This window comes from Poromitra crassiceps, assembly GCF_964638095.1.
Source record: "Poromitra crassiceps genome assembly, chromosome: 3".
Taxonomy (NCBI): domain Eukaryota; kingdom Metazoa; phylum Chordata; class Actinopteri; order Beryciformes; family Melamphaidae; genus Poromitra; species Poromitra crassiceps.
Window position 1 is genome coordinate 55,904,112 of NC_139625.1, and position 22,459 is coordinate 55,926,570.

The following is a 22,459-nucleotide window of genomic DNA, read 5'->3' on the forward strand; positions in this document are numbered from 1 at the left end:
ACACGTTTCAATTTAGAAGCTGAGATATTCAGCCTTTTGTGAAATGAAGCATTTCAAGCACATCACTGACTCTGAAGCTAATATTTTCTGATGTAATGACACCTCAAAAATAATTTCCTTCAATAAAACAGTGAAAACAAAGGAATTTTGTTTGGCCAAATAATATTTTTTAGCTGCAACCAACAGCGCTGGCCCCTGCGTGTGTAGACCCTACACCTTCTTGCTGGTCTTGATTTACTGCTGGTGGGCATCAGATATTCTAGCTTGTTTGCCTGTCTCTGTCCATCGAGCCTGCTGTCTGGGTCTGTGTTTACTGTCAATGGTTGTATGCTGCCCTGCGTGCCCCACCCCCCTCCTCCTCCTCCATGGGAGTGTCTCTGGTGGCTCTGCTGCGTTTGCTCTGCGTTTGCTCTGCACTGAAAAGTGCGCTGCACCCCGCTTTTTCACAGCGTGTCGCCGGCTCCCAGCTGAGAATAATGTAACTTTTCAGAAAGACGCTGGTGTCGGCAACTAAATCATATGGAGGGGCTATCGCAGTGGAGACGGAGGGGCTCAATTGTGGCAGCAGATTGACTGCTGTTCACAGGCACAGCTAACGTTATGCTTCATGCATATCGATGCATACCGATGCCGTTTCCGTTTCCATAACGACTTCTTCTCTGTTTTTTACTCAACTTTCTCTAATCTGGAGAGCACTGTCACCACCTAATGGGTCGGTAAAATAGGTTATACACATTCAACATGCCCCAAAATTTTACAGGAGATGGATCTGGCTTTGATCCACGTCCCACCGTCAAAAAACGCAATTGACGACTTTAGTCGTCATTGGCACTCTACGTTACTATCCGAATTGACGACTATAGTCGTCATTGGCACTCAATGAGTTAAATAAATGGAGTACAAAAAAATACAAATACAGATACAATCACAATATAAGCATACAACACACATTCCTCATTTCCACATTTCACTATCAAATCACACTTCCAATGCCTTTTTTTTTTTACAAATTCTAAAAACATCTCCCATATGTCATAAAACACAGAAGCTTTCTTCCAAATTATATAAGTGTAATCAGATTTTTCAACCAGTGACCTAGAGAGGGGCAACTAACATTCTTCCAACACAGGGCACTCGAGTGCCTGGATTGTAATAGGCATAAGTCAACCATTTTTCTTTCTCTATTATATAAAGAACAGGCATGGTAGATCCTTAATATACACAGTTTAGGACTGTTTTGAGAATTTACTTAAAGTCCCTGGAAACCAGAAATATTGTTTTATTATTTAGCATTTTGAGTTCATCACATCACAGGAACCTATGTTAATAAGCCACCAGCCAAATTTGAACGATGATGAACGTCGCAAAGTATATGAATTTAGGTTTGACAGCCATGACAAAAGTCATGAGAATCAATTAGATTTTAGACTCTCTTTTCTACCGCGGACTGTGTGGGCGTGTCCCCTGTGGTGCGTGCAGTGAGGTCTAGGAGGATGAGGATGGTGAGGGAGCCGGAGTCTGCAGAGAGGAGTATGTCGTCGGTGATTTTCAGAAGGGCAGTTTCAGTACATGTGTTTTGAGCGGAAGCCGGATTGGAAGGGTTCGTACAGGTTGTTGGAGTCAAGATGGGATTTGATTTGTGAGGCGACAACTCGCTCGAGGATTTTGGACAGAAACGGGAGGTTGGAGATGGGACGGAAGTTGTTGGGGATGTTATGATCGAGGCCGGGGTTTTTCAGTATTATATTATTATTGGCTTCTGCTCTAGACATGTTTGCAAAAATTGTTGTAATAGCTTGGTTAGCCAGTGGTGCTTACCTACTTGTCTCCCATTTGATGGCTAGCTCAGCTGCAAGCTACGCTAGTTGTGGCCAGCTATCGATCTAAGTTAGCCATTAGGACACAATTTTATTAGCCAACACCATAATCATACTAAAGTTACCATGCGGGTGTAATGTATCGTCTCTGATTTAATTTCAGTATGTGGCTGGAAAGTGGCAAGGTTGACATTGTACTTACATTGCTGTTGTGTTTACAGTTTGATGCAGACCGCTGCCATATTGGATCTTTTATTTTATTTAACCAAGTATGTCATTAAGAACAAATTCTTATTTACAATGGCGACCTGGATCTGCAGCCAGGCAGCTTGCCTGTGTGCGCTCCCCTGGGCGATGTAGGGAGGGGAGGGGGGACTCCTCTAAACGAAACCTAATGAATACAGCCAAACTGGGAAAATAACTGAATGCAGCTTTAACCATGTTTTAAATCGCATGTAAGTTTTAGCTGTGCTGAAGTGTTCATTGCCCCAAATTGGTGAAAAGCAAGACAGCACTGGGGAGTCACACATATATTTATGTACTTCATGCCACACAACAATAGTGTTTTTCACAATTTCTTAATTAAGGGGAACAGAATATAAAAAGCTATCCAGCCTCAAGGCATTTGAACACAACAATTCTATTTGTAACCAGGGCAGATACACCTCTTTAGAAAACCCTCAATAGGGCAGCCCAGTAGTACCACTGTAAATTTGGTAGTTGCAATCCTCCCCTATCGTAAGGCAAAAACTGTCTAAGTCAGCTTCCTGTTATTCCAAATAAAATTTGTTGAAAGCCATTTTCTGACCTTTGGAAAAAAGAGGGTGAAGGAGCCAATGGAATCGATTGGAAAATATATAAAAACATAGCTAATGTAGTCGTCTTAATTACATTTATTCTTCCAATTATAGACAGAGGCAGTGTTGTCCATCTTGTGAGATCTTCCGACACTTTAGCAAACATGGGCTCATAATTACTTGAAGGGTTCTTATCTCTGGTGTTATTTTAATACCCAGATTAATAAAATCGTCTAGACTCTACAGCATTTACAAATGGGTGGGCTATCATTGGTCTTCTTCTTTATTGTTCATTTAGAAACATAATAGATTATTTATCTTTTTTCACCTAACCCAAAGAAGCTGTAAATTGACTGATCAGCTTTAAAATGGATGGTATTGGTTTTCCAAGCTCTGATAGAAACACAATAGTATAATCTGCATATAATGCAATATGTTGTTCTAGGACCCCTGTTTTAATCCCACAGATTGAAGGGTGCTATCTTATTGCCATTGCCAATGGTTCCATGGGTATTACAAAAAGTAATGGTGAAATTGGCTAACTGTATTTTGAGCCACTGAAGAGCCTAAACAGTTGCAAAATCAAAGTATCTGTAGATACTTCAGCAGATGAATCAACAAACAGAATCTCAACCCATCTACGAAGTAGTCACCAAAGCCAAAATGTTTAAGTACCTCTCTGGGGACCCTTCACATGCATGGATTATATTGAGCACCGTCCTCACATTGTGGAACCCCTGGCGATTTCTTAACGAAGCCATTTTGATTTCATTTATGCTTTTCTTTTTGTGTGAAGCGGAAACTGGTTGAGTCTACCTTTCTACCTGTTATTGACTATGGTGATGTGTTTTATATTAATGTCTCTGTTCAGTGTCTCCACATGCTGGACTTTTCGACCTGTTATTGACTATGGTGATGTATTGTATAGGGATGTCAACGGTTAACCGTTAATCGATTAACCGTCACTAACGTCGTTGTTCGGTTATTGCTGTCGGTCTATCAGTTAATATAAAAAAAAAAAAAAAAAAAACTTTTTTTTTTTTTTTTTTTTTTTTGACACGTTTTTTGAGTTTCCTTGCAGATTTTGCGCAGTGTTTTGCATCATGCAACTATTTTGTTCAAATTTTGTTCAATTGTTGGCAGCAAATCGAAATAGGCTATATTTTGTTTAAGTTTTTATGCTGCAAAAGACAGTAGGCCTAATGTGAAAAAAATCAAAAGAAATAACAGATTGTTGTTGTTGTAATGTTTACATAAACAGGAAATAAAGCTCTCAAAAATATATTTCCTTGTCATCCATATAAGAGCCAGAATGATTTTGGAATGATTACCTGATCAAAATGTGGCAATAAACTTATAAATTTCAGCAAAGCCAACAAAAAATAAAGGCATAATTCTAACACAAAAAGCATTAACATTTCAGCATCTAAATAGACACGCCTTGTTTGGGCATGAGCTCATTGAGTAAATAGACAAAAAAATTTTTTTTTTTTTTTTTTTTTTTTTAATATTAAAAAATTATGAATTAACCGATAGGTTAATCGATTATTAGCGTCGGTTAATCGAAAGTGAAATTAACCGAAAATTGACATCCCTATGTATATGAATGTCTCTGCTCAGTGTCTCCACATGCTGGATAGCGTGGATCATGGGGCTCTGAGGTTCATTACAAACTGTGGATCTCTTACTCACCATTGTGTATTATACTCAAAAGTGAATTGGCCCGCTTTATGTACATGCCACCTTAGTCATTGGTATGTTTTAATTTATAAAGCCATTCTTGGCAAAGTTCCTACCTACTTGTCGTCTCTCTTAAGCATGAAATGTGGCAATTACAACCTCCGTTCTCAGGACACACTGCGATTTTCTGTTCCAAAAGTCCGAACTGAACTAGGGAAGAAAGCTTTTAGGTTTTCTGCACCCACTGCATGGAACAATCTACAGTCTGATCTTAAACTTCATAGCTTAGTAACCCTGAATGCTTTTAAAGCTATGGTGAAATCTATTGAAAATGTTTTATCTGATCATTTTAATGTTATTCAAATGTTTCAATTTTTTATGTGATTTATGTTGAGACTTTGTGTTACTGCTCTTCTTGGCCAGGTCTCCTTTGTAAAAGAGATCTTTGATCTCAATCGGACAAACCTGGTTAAATAAAGGCTAAAAAATATGTATGTATCATGGCTGGTAAAACCTTAGAGTCTCATAGCCAAGGCTTTTCCAATTATCTTTGCATCAGAGTTTAAAAGTGAAATCGGTCTGTAGGAACCGCATTCTGTTGGTGGTTTACCTGGCTTTAAAATAAAAGTGATCAGTGCTACTTCGTACCAAAGGAAGAAGGTAACCCTGTTTGAAGGACTCTGCATACTGTACATATCTAACAGTGGGGCCATTTGTTTTTCTCTAAATCATTTAACATAAACATTTCTATCAGCAGCGCATCGGGTCCGCCACTTTACTGCCTTTCATGTTAAGAATGGTGTTGGAAGTGTGTCCTGGTAGCTCACCCGGTAGCACGCATACCACGAAGGCTCGGCTCTTCGCGTGGCCGACCCGGGTTCGAATCTGACCTGCGGTCCTTTGCCGGATGTCATCCCCTCTCTCTCTCCCCATCTTTCCTGTCTGCCTACTGTCCTATATAAAAATAAATGAAGGCGAAATGCCCAAAAAATAATTGTAAAAAGATAATAATAATGGCGTTGGAAACGTCCTCTATATCCACTTCCCTATCTAGCTCAAATTTAGTTTCTTCAGACATACATGTCTAGTCTATCTAGAAACATATTCTGATTTACTGAGTTTGTTGGGTATTCTGACTGATATAGGGCTTTGTAGAACAAACGCTTGGTTAATTTCCAGAGGATCTGTGGTGGTTATTTCCCCCTGTTGATTACTAATTGCACTGCACTTGAGGAGATCTTTTTTTTTAAGAGGGTTTTGTAAATGCTGTCCCTGATATTTAACTTGATTGTCTCTCAGACAGAGGATGGGCTGGCATTTACGCGAACGCACCACGTGGTGAGGAAGACCACGCTGTATGACATGGACGTCGAGCCAACCAGGAAGTACGCTGCTATTGGCTGCCAGGACCGCAGCATCAGGTCAGTCACCTTCGTGAGCACATATTTTCTTAGTCACTAATAGTAGTTAGTTCATGCGATTAATCCAGTGATCCTCACAATTTTTTCGATGAGAGCCACACTGGCAGGTCAAAGTCAATAGGAGAGCCACTTTTACCGCAAAACACCAAAAGCCACCCCAACCAAGCACATCACACACATATGCTCACACACACAGACAAGGACACACACCCATACACCCCCTCTCCATCTCTCTCTTCCAGTGTTGGGGGTAACGCATTACAAAGTAATCAGAATCAGAATCAGAATCAGAAAGACTTTAATGATCCCCGGGGGGAAATTGGGACAAGTTACAGTAGCTCGCTCACAGAACACACATAGCATGAAGTAAACAATAGTAAATGCAAAATAAGCAGAATAAGAATAACAACACAACATAGCATAGGATAAACAGTAGTAAATGCGATAGAAGCAAAAATTAGTAGAATACGTCTAAGTGAGTGAGTAAGTATACATTACGTGCAATTATCTTTATTGCACACCGGACTTATATTAAGTCGGCTTGCCCTATACGTTACACGTGGCTCAGCCAGGCACAGTTAACCTATCGGCTGGCTCAGTCTCAGGGAGACTGAGCGTCTCCGAGGTGCTCTTTTAAGAGAGGCATTAAATAGACCAATGGCCACAGGCAGGAATGATTTCCTGTGCCTCTCCGTATTGCATCTAGGTGGAATCAGTCTCTCACTGAACGTACTCCTATGTTTGACTAGCATGCAGTGGAGTGGGTGCGAGTCGTTGCTCATGATGGAGCGTAGCCTGGACAACGTTCTCTTCTCTGACACCGCAGTCAGAGAGCCCAGATCCAGCCCCACAAGGTCTGTTGGCGTCCGCTGCCTTCAGCCTGCTGCCCCAGCACACAATAGCATACAGGAAGGCACTAGCCACTACCGACTCATAGAACATCCTCAGCATGGTCCGGCAGACGTTGAAGGACCTCAGCCGTCTCAGAAAGTAGAGACGGCTTTGCCCCTTCTTGTAGAGTGCATCAGAGTTCTTAGCCCAGCCCTAGTTTATTGTCAATGTACACTCCAAGGTACTTGTAATCCTCCACTATGTCAACACTGACCCCGTGGTTTGAAACAGGGGTCACCGGAGCCTTGACCCTCCTCAGGTCCACCAGCTCCTTTGTCTTTGACACGTTGAGCTGCAGGTGGTTCTGCTCACACCATGTGACAAAGTTGGCCACCACATCCCGATACTCATCGTCGTCGCCATCTTTGATACATCCCACTATCGCAGAGTCGTCAGATAACTTCTGAAGGTGGCAAGACTCTGTCTGGTAGGTGAAGTCCGTGGTGTAGATGGTGAAGAAGAAGGGAGAGAAGACCGTCCCCTGTGGTGCTCCCGTATTGCTGACCACTCTGTCTGACACACAGTTCTGCAGGCGCACATACTGTGGTCTGCCCGACAGGTAGTCCACAATCCAGGCCACCAGGGGGGCATCCACCCGCATCGTCGTCAGCTTCTCACCCAGTAGAGCCGGCCTGATGGTGTTGAAAGCACTGGAGAAGTCGAAGAACATGACTCTCACAGTGCTGGCCGGGTTGTCAAGGTGGGCGTAGGCGCGGTTGGTCAGGTAGATGACAGCGTCCTCCACTCCCAGTCGGGGCTGGTAGGCGAACTGGAGGGGGTCAAGGGATGGTTTGACCATAGGCCTGAGCTGCTTCAGGACGAGTTTCTCCAGGGTCTTCATGATGTGGGACGTCAAAGCTACCGGCCTGTAATCGTTGGAGCCACTGGGTCTTGGCTTTTTAGGTACAGGAACGATACAGGACATTTTCCACATCACTGGGACCTTTTGGAGATTGGATTACATCCAATCATCTATATTGTAAGTTTGCCTTCTCTGAGAAGCACCAGACTAGCCTGCTGGGCTGTAGAGGTTGAGGCGCACTTAACTACATCCTGCATGGACCTTTTGGAGACTTAGGGGCACTTTACACGAGGACGGTTTCCTATGGAAACGGGGAATTATTGTATCGTTAGTGCCTCCCGTTAAGACGGCGACGGCAAATTCGCGCTTAGGAAACGACACATTTTGAAACCACCCTCTAGAGTGGAATTGTTGGTGACGCTTCCCGCTGAGCGCTCCATGTAATCGGTTAGAAACGATAGTCTTCCCAGAAACTCTGACGTGCCTGCACACGCAACACACGCTTGGCAACATTGCTACACTGCGGCCGACTTCAGTTACATATTCATAGCGTTACTGCTGCTGCGAGGAGCCGATGGCTGTACCCGGTCGGCATTTAACGTTAGGCAAGCACATCGACAGTGTTTTCTCACTGCAGCCTACACAGTAGACAGTGTCAGCACAGCCAGCGCTCCCGATCCTCGCTGCTCGTTAAATATTTCCAAATAGGCTTATTCTGATAAACTGGTCACATCTATGTAACGTTCTCACCCGAAGAATATTACAACTTTAAAACAGTTTGGTTTTTTTAGCTTGAAAACAGCTTTTTGGCAAGTCTAAAAATTACTACGGTAGCCGTAATCTACTTCCGTGTCTAAAACCCAGAAAGAAGATTACGAAATGACGTCATGCAGAAGCGTCCGTGGAGTGACGAGCAACGCCCCGTTGACCATCACAATGCCACCTAGCGACCTGGCATGTACATTACGGCGTTTTAAAAATTCAACAGCGCTCATGTAAACGGGGAGAAGGTGTGAATGAAAAGGTGTGAAGGAAACGCTATTGTGTCGTTTCTTCCAGAGACTGTCCTCGTGTAAAGGGCCCCTCAGGCTCTTGTTGAAGATCAGCTGTAGCACATCACACAGCTGGGGGGCACAGGCTTTGAGCACCATGGGGCTGACGCCTCATAAGCTGATTCCTCACCTGGTCCGCTGTGATGGTCAGCATGGGTGGGGGGGGTGGCATCATCAGCTCTGAAGCCCTTTGGGGGGGGGGGGGGGGGGGGGGGTGTAGCCTCATCTCTGGGTGACGGGGTATGGCCTGGGGGATGAGGGGGAGGGGAAGGTGATACGTCTGGTACGCGTGATTTCTAACCCCACATAGGATAAGCAATAACCACGCCCTGTGGCGCTGGGATTGGCCAGGAGCAACACTGGAGGGCACGCAGCCCAGCGATTTCATGAACCAACTGAATAGCTCTTGAGAACAGACAGCGATATTGAGAGCGGACATTGAAATGAATTATGGTCACCTACCTTCCTTAGCATAGTAATAATAATAATAAGCATAATAATTGTAATATACACAATGTACACAATCTACAAAAACATGCAATAATATAAACGGTGTTGTGTTCATAGCTCATATAATATAATGTATCGTTAATTTCAAGCTCAATTCTTACCCAGAGAAAAGGTACAGCACTGAAAATGTAACAGGCAATAGTTTTTTAAACATCTTTATTTTAAAAGATGAAAAACCCCAGGTGCTTTATCCCAAGCTTCAATGCTCCTGGCCAATCCCAGCGCCACAGGGCGTGGTTATTTCTTATCCTATGTGGGGTTAGAAATCACGCGTCTGGTACGTCTGGAGGGCCATCAGCCAGGGCCAGAGCCAGAGGGAGAGGGAGGGGGGGGGAGAGCCGTGTGGTGGGGCCTGCTGTTTGTATGCTGCAGTCAGGAGAGTCGGGGGAGGGGGCCCCCGGGCCAGCTGCATCAAATCTATTGAAGAACTGATTCAATTCATTGGCCCGATCAACCCCTGCCTCCACCCCCCCGCCACCAGCCCTATTGAAACCCGTAATGGCTTTCACACCCCTCCATACCTCTCTAATGTTGTTCTCCTCGAGCTTTGCCTCTAGCTTCGCCCTGTAGCCCTCCTTTGCCACTATGATGCTCACTTTCAGCTCCCTCTGGATGGCTCTGATCCTATCTGTATCCCCCGACCTAAATGCTCTTTTCTTGGCGTTCAGGATGGCCTTGATGTCTTTAGTTACCCACGGCTTGTTATTAGGGTAACATTTTATTTCCTTAGTGGGTATGTTGCAATCCACACAGAAGTTGATGTAGTCAGTAATGCACTCTGTGATCCCATCAATATCCTCGCCATGTGGGTCACAGAGTGCCTGCCAGTCTGTTACCTCAAAACAGGCTCGAGCCTCCGTTCCTTCCTCTGACCATACCCTCACTGTCCTGGAGGTCACAGGCAGTTTTTTTACCATCTGGGTATATCTGGATCCAGTGGTGTAATGTAACTAAGTATACTTAAGTACTGTACTTAAGTATTTTTTCTGAGTATCTGTACTTTACTTGAGTATTTATATTTCTGTCAACTTTCACTTTTACTCCACTACATTTCCCAAATAAAATGGATACTTTTACACCACTACATTTCCCCCAAGCATCTTAGTTACAAAGTAAAATCAGAAGAAATTGCTCAGCCTGCAAGCAATCAGGTTTGTCAAATCAGTGCTCCTAGTTTGCAAGTTACGTTAATCACGATCCACACGCCATTCCATTTGGTGGCTGTAATGCAACAAAACGTTTGCCAGCGGCTATAAAAGTCAAGAAGAAGAAATAGACTTCCACTCAAGCCCAGGCATGTCTTTTGCTTGATATTTTTTTGCAGCATTTACTTGTACTTTTTACTTTCAATACTTAAGTACATTTAATATCAGAAAATTACTTTTGATACTTAAGTACAGAAAATATCAAGTACTTTTAAGACTTTTACTCAAGTAATATTCTAATGAGTGATTTTGACTTTTACAAAAGTCTTTTTCTGGGAAGATATCTTTACTTTTACTTAAGTATGGTTTTCAAGTACTTTATACACCACTGTCTGGATCTGAGGTAGACCAGATTGTGATCAGAGCGGCCAAGCGGGGGGAGGGGTGACGAGGAGTAGGCATCATTCACGTTTGCATACAGCAAGTCTATTGTTCTGTCGCCCCTAGTGCTACAGCTCACGTTGGGGGGCACGGTGGCTCAGTGGTAGAGCTGTCGCCTCACAGTCAGAAGGTCCTGAGTTCGATTCTCGCCTGGGACACTGTGGGCGCTGTGGTTGTGTTCCCCCCCATATCTTCAGTGCCTACTGCCCAGGTGGGGTATCTCGTCGTAAGGGCCTTTCTCTCTGTGTGGAGTTTGCATGTTTTCCCCGTGCTCCCCCAGGGGGTTCCTCCGTATATAACCCCCCCACTAAAAACATGCAAAAGATCAGATCGTCATCGTCATCCGACCAGTGACGACAACATCCGAAGTTGGTCCCCGGGCGCTGTACGAGAAAGCGACCACTGCTCCTGGCCTGCCCCCCGGAGGAAAGGACATGCCTGGATGGGTTAAATGCAGAGGACACTTTTCACCGGCCACCGTCAGCATGAGTGTGTTGTGGCCGCATGCATGTATTGTGGTGTTCGTGTGACAATAAAAGACAGGCTTGTCCCGTTACGAGAGCTCACGTACTGTTTAAAGTTGGGCAGTGTCTTCGTCATAGTCACGTGATTAAAATCCCCCGATATCAATACCAATGCACTCGGATGCTTAGTCTGTAGTCCAGCAATGGCGTTGTGGATAATGTCACAGGCTGATATCGGATTAGCGGAAGGGGGGATGTAAATCGCCACTACAATCACATGCGAGAACTCCCTTGGTAAATAATATGGCCGAAGCCCCACAGCTAGTAGCTCCATGTTCCGGTGAGCACGAGCGTTCCTTAATGCTGATATGAGCCGGATTACACCATCTATTGTTTACGAGAATGGCAAGGCCACCTCCTTTCTTATTACCACACAAGGTGCTATCCCGGTCCGCTCGGATCGTCTGGAAGCCATCAATTGATGCGTTAAAGTCCGGAATATCTTTATTTAGCCAGGATTCCGTGAAACACATTATGCTGCACTCTCGAAATTCCCTCTGTGTCCTCGCCAGTCCTGTTAATTCCTCCATCTTATTCGCTATCGATCTTACATTGCCCATAATCAGAGAGGGGAGACTTGGCTTGAATCTTCTACGTTCCCTCCTGGCTTCGTTTTTCCTCTGTCTCGCTCTCCTGCCTCTCCCTCTCCTTCCACGTCGTGCGTTTCTTATTAATTCCTCCGGAATGAGCGGCGCAGATACCGCCTCGCCAGCCGGCGAGCGTAGCGCCAACAGCTGTTCTCTGCTGTACACAATGGCCCCATGTGTTGGCGCCAGCTGATGTCCCCATGCGATACATTCCAATAGGAGTAAACAGGTCAAAAATAAGGTAAAAATTCCTCTGAACCACATGGTTACTGACGGATACACTATTTACACAATATATACACACGTTAAGTGTTAGAAAAAGAGCGATCATAATAATATAAATACAAAGAGCAGGAAAACGAACGAGCTACCACAACAAGCGACCTTCCTGGTCGACGCCTGCGCACTAGTAACGCGTTACTATAATCACATTACTTTTGTCGGTAACGAGTAGTGTAAGGCACTACTGTCCCTAAGTTCAGTAATCACATTACAGTTACTAGTCAAACACTTAACTCGTAACTTGCGTACTAGCAAGATAAGTATAGAGAGAAAAGATCTCTGTTTTAATAGCAGATCCTGTGCCCCATCAGACGGGGTCACTGCACACCAGAATCACCCATGGTGCCAACATTTCAACTTTGTATTAGCATGCAGAACAGCACTATTAGTCGACACATAACTTTGCAGATAACTAACATCATGCATATAGAACAAGAAATAATTTTAACCTCCAAAACACATTGACAAACAAACAATTGACAAACATTGACAAAAAAATCTATAAACAAAACACACTACCCCAGGGCATGCTGGGAACTCCGTCCACTTTCCTCTGCCACAGGTTAAATTTTCCAGAAAGCTTTGCATAACTTTTTACACTCTGTTTTACAATTAAATCAGGCTAAATCAGGCTAAATCAAATCAAATCATTCCTGCCTGTGGCCATTGGTCTATTTAATGCCTCTCTTAACACTTTGAGTGCCACGGCCCTTGGGCAAAAGGTTGCTTGCTGTGCCACATAGGCCGCAATGCATTTTAAAACAGTCATATAATTTTTTTAATAATTACTATGTAAACACTGAACACGGACAAATAACGATGAGACTCTCTTCTATCACCTGCAAAAAAAAGTTTATTGATCCCATTTTCCGTTCTTTAGTTATGAGCCGGAGAAGATAGCTTGATTGAAGCAAAAACATCCCTTTTTTTCTACGAGCTGAGATAATGAGCCTTTTGTGAAATTAAACATTTCAAGCACATCACTGACTCTGAAGCTAATTTTCTGATGTCTGGGTCTGTCTGGGTGAAGTGTATGCTGCTCTGCTGCTCTGCGTGCTCCCCCCCCCCCCCCTCAACTGCACACGCCTCCTGGGTGTGTCTTATGTGTCTGGTGGCTCTCAGTCTCTGCTGAGTTTGCTGCGCACACACAGTGAATGGTGCGCGACATTCAGCTTTTTGGTTCCGCGTGTGTTTGTCACGGGCTGGCATGCTTCCAGTTCGGAATAATAAGGCTGATTATGTGAATGTGCTGTTGCAGCGTACATGGAGGTGCTCAGTTGTGACAGCGGATGCTGCTGCTGGGGGCACAGCTGGCGTTGTGCTCGTTTATGGAGGCACGTCGATGCATACGGACGGATGCGATGCGATTTCCTCATTTTCCCCAGTGACTATTTCTGTGTGTTTGGCTCCTTTTTCTCTGATCAGGAGAGTGCTGTCGCCACCTAATGGGTTTGTAAAATAGGTTATCGACCTCCAATAGCTACAATATTGTTAGAGGCGACGTAAGAAGCTTAGATCGACACCCCCCCGTCAAAAAAACAATTTGGAGTTATGACGCCATTTGGCGTCGCTGGCACTGTACGGTAAATTTCTAATGACGCCATATGGCGTCGCTGGCACTGAACGTGTTAAAAGAGCACCTCCGAGACGCTCAGTCTCCCTGAGACTGAGCCAGCCGATAGGTTAACTGTGCCTGGCTGAGCCACGTGTAACGTATAGGGCAAGCCGACTTAATATAAATCACGTGCAATACGTGCAATATGTGCAATATATCACGTGCAATAATGATAATTGACACGGAATGTATACTATACTTACTCTACGTATTTGTATTTTGCTACTTAGACATTCTACTTATTTTTTGCTTTTTGCTTCTATCGCATTTACTAGTTATTCTATGCTATGTTGTGTTTTTCTGCTTATTTGCTTAATATTGCATTTACTACGGTTTATTTTTATTTTATTTTATGCTATGTGTGTCCTGTGAGCGAGCTACTGTAACTTGTCCCAATTTCCCCCCGGGGATCATTAAAGTCTTTCTGATTCTGATTCTGATTAAAATGTGTTAGATAGAAATAATATTTATTTTTAACACAACATGCAATTCTGGAATATTTGAATATTGAACAAAATGAAATGTAAACCATAAGAGAAACCCACATACAGCGATGGGGTCTATAAATACCCCTCGCAAATACAACATGTTATAGTGAAGTATGCTCCGTAATAATTGGATTGCAATCTGCCAAAAAACGCGCAATACTCGCCGTCTTCTCCAACAACCTTTGAGGGGTGGAGATACGCACATTACTTCGGATTTGTTGCGCGGAAGGACAAGAATGTGACACTGCAAACTTTGCCCTGGACAGAAGCAGCTAGCTACCACTGCATCAAACCTCTCAAAGCATCTGCAGAGGCAACATGCTAACACAAAGCTGGTTGCGATCGACCCGCAGAGCCAAGCTGAGTCGCCCGCCTCGACCCAAAGCTAGCAGCAAAAGCTTGTTTTTCACCAGGTAACATCAAAATCAGAGATGGACAGGCTTATGGGCATATGTAAGGTTTAATGTTGTATTGTTAACTGGCAAATTACGTGACAATGCATCTCAGGCGATGTTACGGAGTAACGCAAAAGTAATGTAACGAGCGGTGTAACAAATTACTTTCTCCAGGAAGTAATCAAGTAAAGTAAGACATTACTTTTTTTTAAAGTAATGTGTAATGTGTAATACATTACTTTTTTGAGTAACGGACCCCAACTCTGCTCTCTTCACACGTCCCTGTCCGCGACTCCAGAAACGAGTCTAAACAGAACTACTAGTGGGAATCAACATGGTTACTTTGGCGAGACAAAAAGTAATATAACTTAAAGTGCCATATTTATTAGCTAGAGAGCATTGACTGTATATAAATACACTACGTACTGTCGGCAAAGCTAGCACCAGGAGCAGCTGCATAAAAAAAGTTCAGAGGGGCGGGGACCTCACACTGCGCAGAATCTGGTACAGGAGTCTGGGCCTGTTTTGGCATCAAAACTAATAGTGAGAGGAGGTGGAGTCACTCTCAGTGAACTGATACTTTGGAAATTAAAGCAGGGGTATAGCAAAAGTGAAGACTGTTTTCTCTGGTGGAGTCCATTTTTCTTTAAACAGTATCACTTGCAGGACATGAGTGCTTGACCACATTAACCTGATACCATTTACACAATATGTCTCCAGTGTCCACATTGAGATCTGATTGCGATCGCATCAGGCAAGATCCATAGCGTAGAGCAGCAGAAAAACAGCGGTGACTGTTGTTGTGTATGTAGATTGAGAGGACGCATTGCATTTCCACTTGTGTTCAATGTGATCACAACCCTGACCACCTGTGGAGGTGGTTTGGCCGTTCAGATCGCAATCCGTCCTCAATGTGTCTTGGGGGCGTTTACACTTGTACTTTCAAGTGGTCAAGCACTATCCGATTGCAATCTGATCACAGAAAATGCATGTTAGTGCCAGGTGTAAATGGTCTCATAGTTGCATAACCTTTACTCTGAAGATAGTACTGTAACAAGGTCATTCCTATATATATATTATATATATATGAATATTATTCCTTCAAGTATTGACAAATGCTACTTATTCCTTAAAAGGTCTTGGCTCATGCAGTCGCAGACTATTTTGCACAATTGATTTCACTACTCATGCTTTACTAAGTCGCTTTGGAAAAGTGTCTGCTAAATGTATATTTTTCTGCTCTTTTTCTCTAAATACATAGACAAATGTATATTTGTCTATAGCTGAGGATGATGATGATGATGATGAAGATGGCTGGTGTGAGAGCATTGGTTGGTTCCTCTCACCACGTGGTTGCTGTTTTTCTGAATTCATTGTCTCCTCCTCTTCCTCCTTCAGGATCTTCAACATCAGTAATGGGAAACAGAAGAAGTTGTATAAAGGCTCCCAGGGAGAAGACGGGACTCTCATCAAGGTGAGTCCAGTCTGAGCACCCAGTGTCTTATCAGTCTGAACACCCAGACTCTGGGACAGATAGACGATACTTCGGGGTTTCCGGTATAGAGCAAGATTTCCTCTTCCGTCATTTACAGTCCGACGATGTCTCTAGCACTCGCGATGTTATGTGGAGCCCTATTTCCTTCACCCATGCCAAAGGATTTTCCTGAAAATTGAAAATCTGTCTTGAGATATTAATTAGACCGTAAACAATGGCCGCGGAGCATGGAAGAGGAAGTCTTTGTGCGGACGTTCACAAATAATCCCCCCCCCCCCAGTAAAATACATTATTTTGCATAGAGCTGCTGTCTCACTCGGCTCTGAGGCACAGAGCACTCACCTGAGTCGCCTCACAACAATCAGTCGGTCCAGTCCCTTACCCCAGACATGCCCTCTTTCCAACGGTCAAATCAAACTCATCCACACCACACACTATTTCCAGCCTCTCTACCCTGTTTCAGTCGGAATACGACACGATAAGGAATCACATACCATGCAAATGCCATTTCAGCTCGACTTTAAAGTCAGACTCAGACTCAGTGGAGCTGATTTCACTTCAGTCTCACTCATTCAAATCTGGTGCTGGAAATTTGAAAAGGAGTCCTGGAAAGTCGTGGAAACGTTTTGGGATTCCATCAGTGACCAACTGGAAACCTGATATGACTGACTCTGCTCTACTCCCTCAGGTTCAGATCGATCCCTCAGGGCTCTACATCGCCACCTCCTGTTCAGATAAGAACATCAGTATATTTGACTTCTACTCTGGAGAGTGTGTGGCCACCATGTACGGACACTCAGGTCAGTCACACTACACAACCACTACACAACACACAATACAAGACCACACACAACACTGCATCTCACACAACACTACACACAACACACAACACTGCACCTCACACAAGATTACACAAAACACTAAGGGCCCTATCTTGGTACAGGCGATATCCCCTATTTGCGTTTGAGTTTTGCACCCCTGCCCGGCAGCAACTAAACGCATCCCCACCTCACGGGAGCATATTGTAATGATTTATACAGAAATGTAACTGTTTAAAAGTGATATAGAAATTTAAAATAAAATATAAAAAAAAAAGTTATATAATTGTCTGGGTAGACGTGACCTCCCTGTTTTCTAAGTTAAAACAACCCCGAAATATGGTGGGGATGCAATTCAAGATTCAAGATTCAAGATTTTTATTGTCACTCCATGGTACAAGTATCACGTGTGAAATTCTTGTGCTGTGGACTCCGTTTACAACATAGTACAAATGTAACAGGGCATATGAGTGCAAAAACAACAATAGACACAACAAGCAATAAGGCAGTATAGTGATAGGACAAGTCAGAGACAGTGGCATATTCACTGCACATAGGTGCACATGTCCTGTGCATACTTTAGCCGTGCTTAGACATTTTAAATTCGGCGTATTTGACATATAGGTGCAAATAGCATACTCCTTATTAAACATACAATTAAACTCGGCGTTTTAAATTCGGCGTATTTGACATACAGGTGCAAATAGCATATTCCTTATTAGACATACAATTAAACATTAGACATACGTAATGGTAGCAGCTACAGTACGTTACAGTACGGCTACTGCACTATTTGTGTATGTTAAGGAGTCTCGTGGCCTGCGGGAAGAAACTGTTCCTCAAGCGATTTGTGCGTGCTTTTGGGACCCTGTATCTTCTCCCTGAGGGTAGCAGGGAGAACAGGCTGTTGTGGGGATGGTTTGTGTCTTTGATGATCTTCAGGGACCTCCTGAGGCACCACTGTTTATACAGTTCATGCAGATCTGGCAACTCACATCCTGTTACGTGCTGGGCCGCGCGTCTCACTCTCCGTAGCGCCCTGCGGTCCATGGTGGTACAGTTCCTGTACCAGGTGGTGAAGCAGCCAGTCAGCAGGCTTTCAATGGTGCCTCTGTAGAAGTCCGTAAGGATTTCTGGCCTTAGCCCAAATTTCTTCAGGCGCCTGAGTCCGTGTATTCGCTGTTGGGCCTTTTTGACAACAGTGGCGGTGTGGCCGGCCCAAGTCAGGTCCTGGTGGATGTTGACTCCCAGGTACTTGAAGCTGTCCACCCTTTCCACCACTGTGCCGTTGATGGTGATTGGGGGGTGTGTGCCCCCCCCCCCCCTCCTGTAGTCTACAATGATCTCCTTGGTCTTGGAGACGTTCAGAGAGAGGTGGTTGTCCTGGCACCATTGTTCCAGGGCCCCTACCTCCTCTCTGTAGGCTGTCTCGTCGCCCCCCGAGATCAGCCCCACTTCTCGGCGGGGATGCAGAAACGTTCATGGCACCTGCCGCAGGCGCAAATTAGAACCATGCCAAATCATCTGTGCCCCCAAAATGCCAGCACAAACGGGATTTGGGCGGGCTTAAGCACCAGAATTATTCACAGGTTTGGCCAGGCAATGCCTGGGCGTTACATCAATCAAACCAATCAGATTCCCATCTCGCAATCGCTCTGTTTGCGTGAGGCATACAATATGCTGTAATTCTCTCCATGCGTAATAGAGTGGACTAACTCGTGCCGAGGACAGAGAGAGATGGAGAGAGCTTATTGACAGATCGTCTGTGGTGCCAACGACCCTCCGCGTTATGGGATAGGTGAAGGTAAATAGCTAAAGTGAAGGATCCAACTGCGCTTCAGCTGTAGGAACTGGCAGGTCCGGTGCATCACAGGAGGGACGCAATAATACTTAAAGGAATAAGTCTGGAGCAGCTCGGATCCAATGATGCCTTTTATTTAAAGTGCAAAATAATCAGACAACGTTTCGACGTGCATACGTCTTCATCAGGTCTAAAAGGTAAATAGCTCTTAGCGCAAAGTAATTGCACGCTGCTGACGATAGGATAATGCCATCTATCCCCACATTTTTGTGCTGAAACACCTGGTTCTGCATGCAGCACGCCTATGTCCAGTACACTTATAACAGGCATGCGCTTGTGCACGCCCCCAATTTGCATTGCGCGCAAAACCAGCACAAACGCTAAATTACCGATTTTGCGACGATAGGGCCCTAAAACTCAGGATGACTGTACGAAGTGGAGAGGAGGATTTACTGTGGAATAAAACACAGTAGAACACATTAGAACACAGCAGATACTATTCAGATATAGAGGCTGTGATTTACTGACTATAAGCTGTCTGTCTCTGTAAAACTAAAACTGTCTCTACTCCCCCTCTCTCTCTCTCTCTGCCTGTCTCTCTGCCTGTCTCTCTGCCTGTCTGTCTCCGCCTGTCTCTCTGCCTGACGGCCTCTGCCTGTCTGTCTCCGCCTGTCTCTCTGCCTCTCTGTCTGTCGCTCTGTCTCTGCCTCTCTGTCTGGCTCTCTGTCTCCGCCTGTCTCTCTGCCTGTCTTACTCTGCCTGTCTGCCACCCCCCTTCCCTCCTGTCTGTCTCTCAGAGATTGTAACAGGGATGAAGTTCAGCAGTGACTGTAAGCACCTGATCACTGTGTCTGGAGACAGGTACTGATCCTCCTTCTATAAATATGTATTATTATTATTATTATTTTTATTATTATTATTCCTATGCTGGGCACATATTTCTGCATAGTGTCGTTCTTTTGTATGTTGAATGGTTAAAGCAAACGTGCCATCTGGGAGTTTTTTTTAAAGTAAAACGAGCCATTTAGAAGCGTGTTGTCGTCTTTCTTTTCCATGCCTGAAACATACAGGAGACAGGAAATCGCTGCGACCGGCTTGACTACAAGTATGGGTGCGTCGAAGGGACAAAATAGCGGCATGCGATTAACGCGATACATTTTTTTGTTATGGTCCGCCCTTAATTGCATCGCGATTAACGCGTTAACGCTGACAGCCCTAGTATATATATATGAATATATGTGTGTGTATATATATATATATATATATATATATATATATATATATACATATATATATATATATATATATATATATATATATATATATATATATATATATATATATATACATATATATATATATATACAAATCAAATAGTTTATGCAACTATCATCTTGTCTTAAGTAGGGTTTGTACTGTATATTCCCTTGCTTTTTACCGGCGCCTCTATTGGGGCCATTTGGACTAGGTAGCTGGCTTAGCTAGGGGGGGCAGAAGGCTAGGCGAAGGCATGACCCGCCCCTCTCTGCCTCTGATTGGCCTAGCGTCAAATGTTCATCCAATCACATTCGCTTAGCTATCCTGCATCTCTTTCTACAGTCTGTAGTGAGACTCAGTGGATCAGACAGACAGCAGTTTTGCTTGCTAGCCTGAATGAAAGACGCCATGTGTGTTTATGTCTGGCCCTGTGGTTTATAACGCTGCTGCTACTCTTGGCAGTGTACGTATGTAGCCTATAGGGAAAAAAAAAAAAAAAAGATAAAAGACTCATTGTAACACAAGAGTGACATGTATTTGAATTGAAATATAAATCAGAAGAAACAAGGTGATGACATTTAGAATGAAAAGAAAAAATACACATTCAAGTAGGCTATTGATCTCTCACACATAACCTTTTGATTCTATGCTGCCATCTGCCATCTCATGCTTGTTGATTTAATGATTGTTTTGCACCTGCTGCTCACTTTATGAACAAATAATGCTTAGTGACTGAATGAAATATATTAGGCTCGTTTGAAATGACTTCTGACTCGCCTGGGAAGCAAGCGAGAGCAGCCGAGTGCAGTCAGCCAATCAGAGGCAGAGAGGGGCGGGTCATGCCTTCGCCTAGCCTTCGCCATCATGGGAAAAAAATATCGCCTCCTGTGCATACCACACATAATTCCTAATCCGTATTATTTTACTGTGTGTGCGTGCGCGTGTGTGTGTGTGTGTGTGTGTGTAGTTGTATCTTTGTGTGGCGTCTCAGTCCGGAGCTGACCATCAGGATGAGACAGCGGCTCGCCGACCTCCCCACTCCCACACACAACTCCCACAATGCACCTCAACACAGACCTGGCAACCACAGGTAACCCCACTTGCTCAGTTGTATCCAACAATCTGCATGTCACATGACATTGGAATGTCCGACATAATAACATAATGTTACTTTATTATCAGATTGGTTATATGGTTATGATTGTGAAACGGCTTTCCACTGGAATGCTTTATTTTGCAATAACCGGACTCTACTTTTGTATATGGGAGGGATGGGTGTGAGCCTGGGAGGTCTTGCAGAACTGTGTTATGTGACACACATCACAGAAACACTGTTCGGGGGGAGGGGGGTGGCAGGCAATAAACATTTTTCATTTACACTTAGAAGGACCATTTTTGATAATGGTTAAACTATAAAATTTTGAGTTATAATGTCCAGGGTCTGAATGCTAAAGTCAAAAGAGTGGAATGCCAAGATTTATTACGTCGTAAAAAGGTGGATATTGCATTTCTCCAGGAAACTCATATAAGCAACTACGAGCAACTTTTTCACTTGTTATGAAACAGTCTAAATTTAATAGTGATGCCTCAGATCTTACCTATAACTGCAGATGAGACCAGAGCCGAGTGAAACGGCAATTGATATCTTGTTATTTATAGAGTCTCATCCCCGGGACGGAAAGATGCGGAAGTCGAACAAAACTGTTTATTGCAGCCTGCTGTAAACCGTTCCATCGGCAGGGTTGCTTTAACTCATTCATGGCCAGTTTAGGACTGCCAATATTTAGCACAGGCCAAAGATTTTCATAATTGTTGGTCATCTTTCAAGACCCACAGTAAATTATCTATTAGCACCAAAGTGATTTGCAATACCTCAAAATGAAGATGTACGTCTCTGGGTTCACCAGGAAAAAAAAGTGAGCTTTTAGCATGTTCTGTACTCTACTTATAGCCATTTATATACACCCTGTTTTCACCAAAAAGGTCTCTCTGAGAAGAGAAATTGCAGAAAATGGCATTTCTGTAAAGCACACAATCTCAGGCAGAACTCGCTCTCAATTCTTTTATTTTGAACTGTATTGACATCAGACATAGAGTGACAAAAAATAATATATATATATATATATATATATATACATGAAGTGCTTTTTTTACATTCAACAATACAGTTTACTCAGTGTGAGTGAGTGTGATCATAGAATAGAATGCAGAGATCAGTGTAGTCTCTCTCACACACACACACACACACACACACACACACACACACACACACACACACACACACTCCTTACCACGAGATCATCTGGGTCCTGTCGCATTGGAGTCCAGTCTTCCTCGCCCTCGACAGGAAAGTGGCCGTGCTGCTTGGCTCTGTGTGAAAGCCATTTCTGTGGCGAGGCTGCTGTTCTCCTCCTGCTCACAAAGTTGTGACTCCGTCTCGTCTCTTTCGGGCTGGGACACAGGAACGGGGTCCAGGGACCAGGATCGATCATGTTGGTCACGGGTTTGACTACCGCGAACAACTGATCGATGTCCGCTGCCCTGCAGCAAGCCGACAAGCTCGTGCAGCGCCCCGATGGGCGTTTCAATGGCGTTTCTCCTCTCTACACAAGGAAGCGCGTTTCTCTGTTTTCTGTTTTTC

At 43.9% G+C, this 22,459-nt stretch overlaps 1 protein-coding gene across 1 annotated transcript in view; it reads left to right on the plus strand.

Annotated features, from left to right (window-relative positions):
• LOC310773171 (mitogen-activated protein kinase-binding protein 1-like) overlaps nt 1-22,459 on the plus strand; it is a gene marked incomplete at both ends in the record, with an annotated part of 145,494 nt that overhangs the window by 70,966 nt on the left and 52,069 nt on the right. The window contains 5 exons of the mRNA XM_083633081.1: nt 5,594-5,715; nt 15,846-15,921; nt 16,631-16,742; nt 19,359-19,422; nt 20,786-20,908. Coding sequence (XP_083489207.1) covers nt 5,594-5,715; nt 15,846-15,921; nt 16,631-16,742; nt 19,359-19,422; nt 20,786-20,908 — 497 coding nt within the window. The remainder of the gene's footprint in view (nt 1-5,593; nt 5,716-15,845; nt 15,922-16,630; nt 16,743-19,358; nt 19,423-20,785; nt 20,909-22,459) is intronic.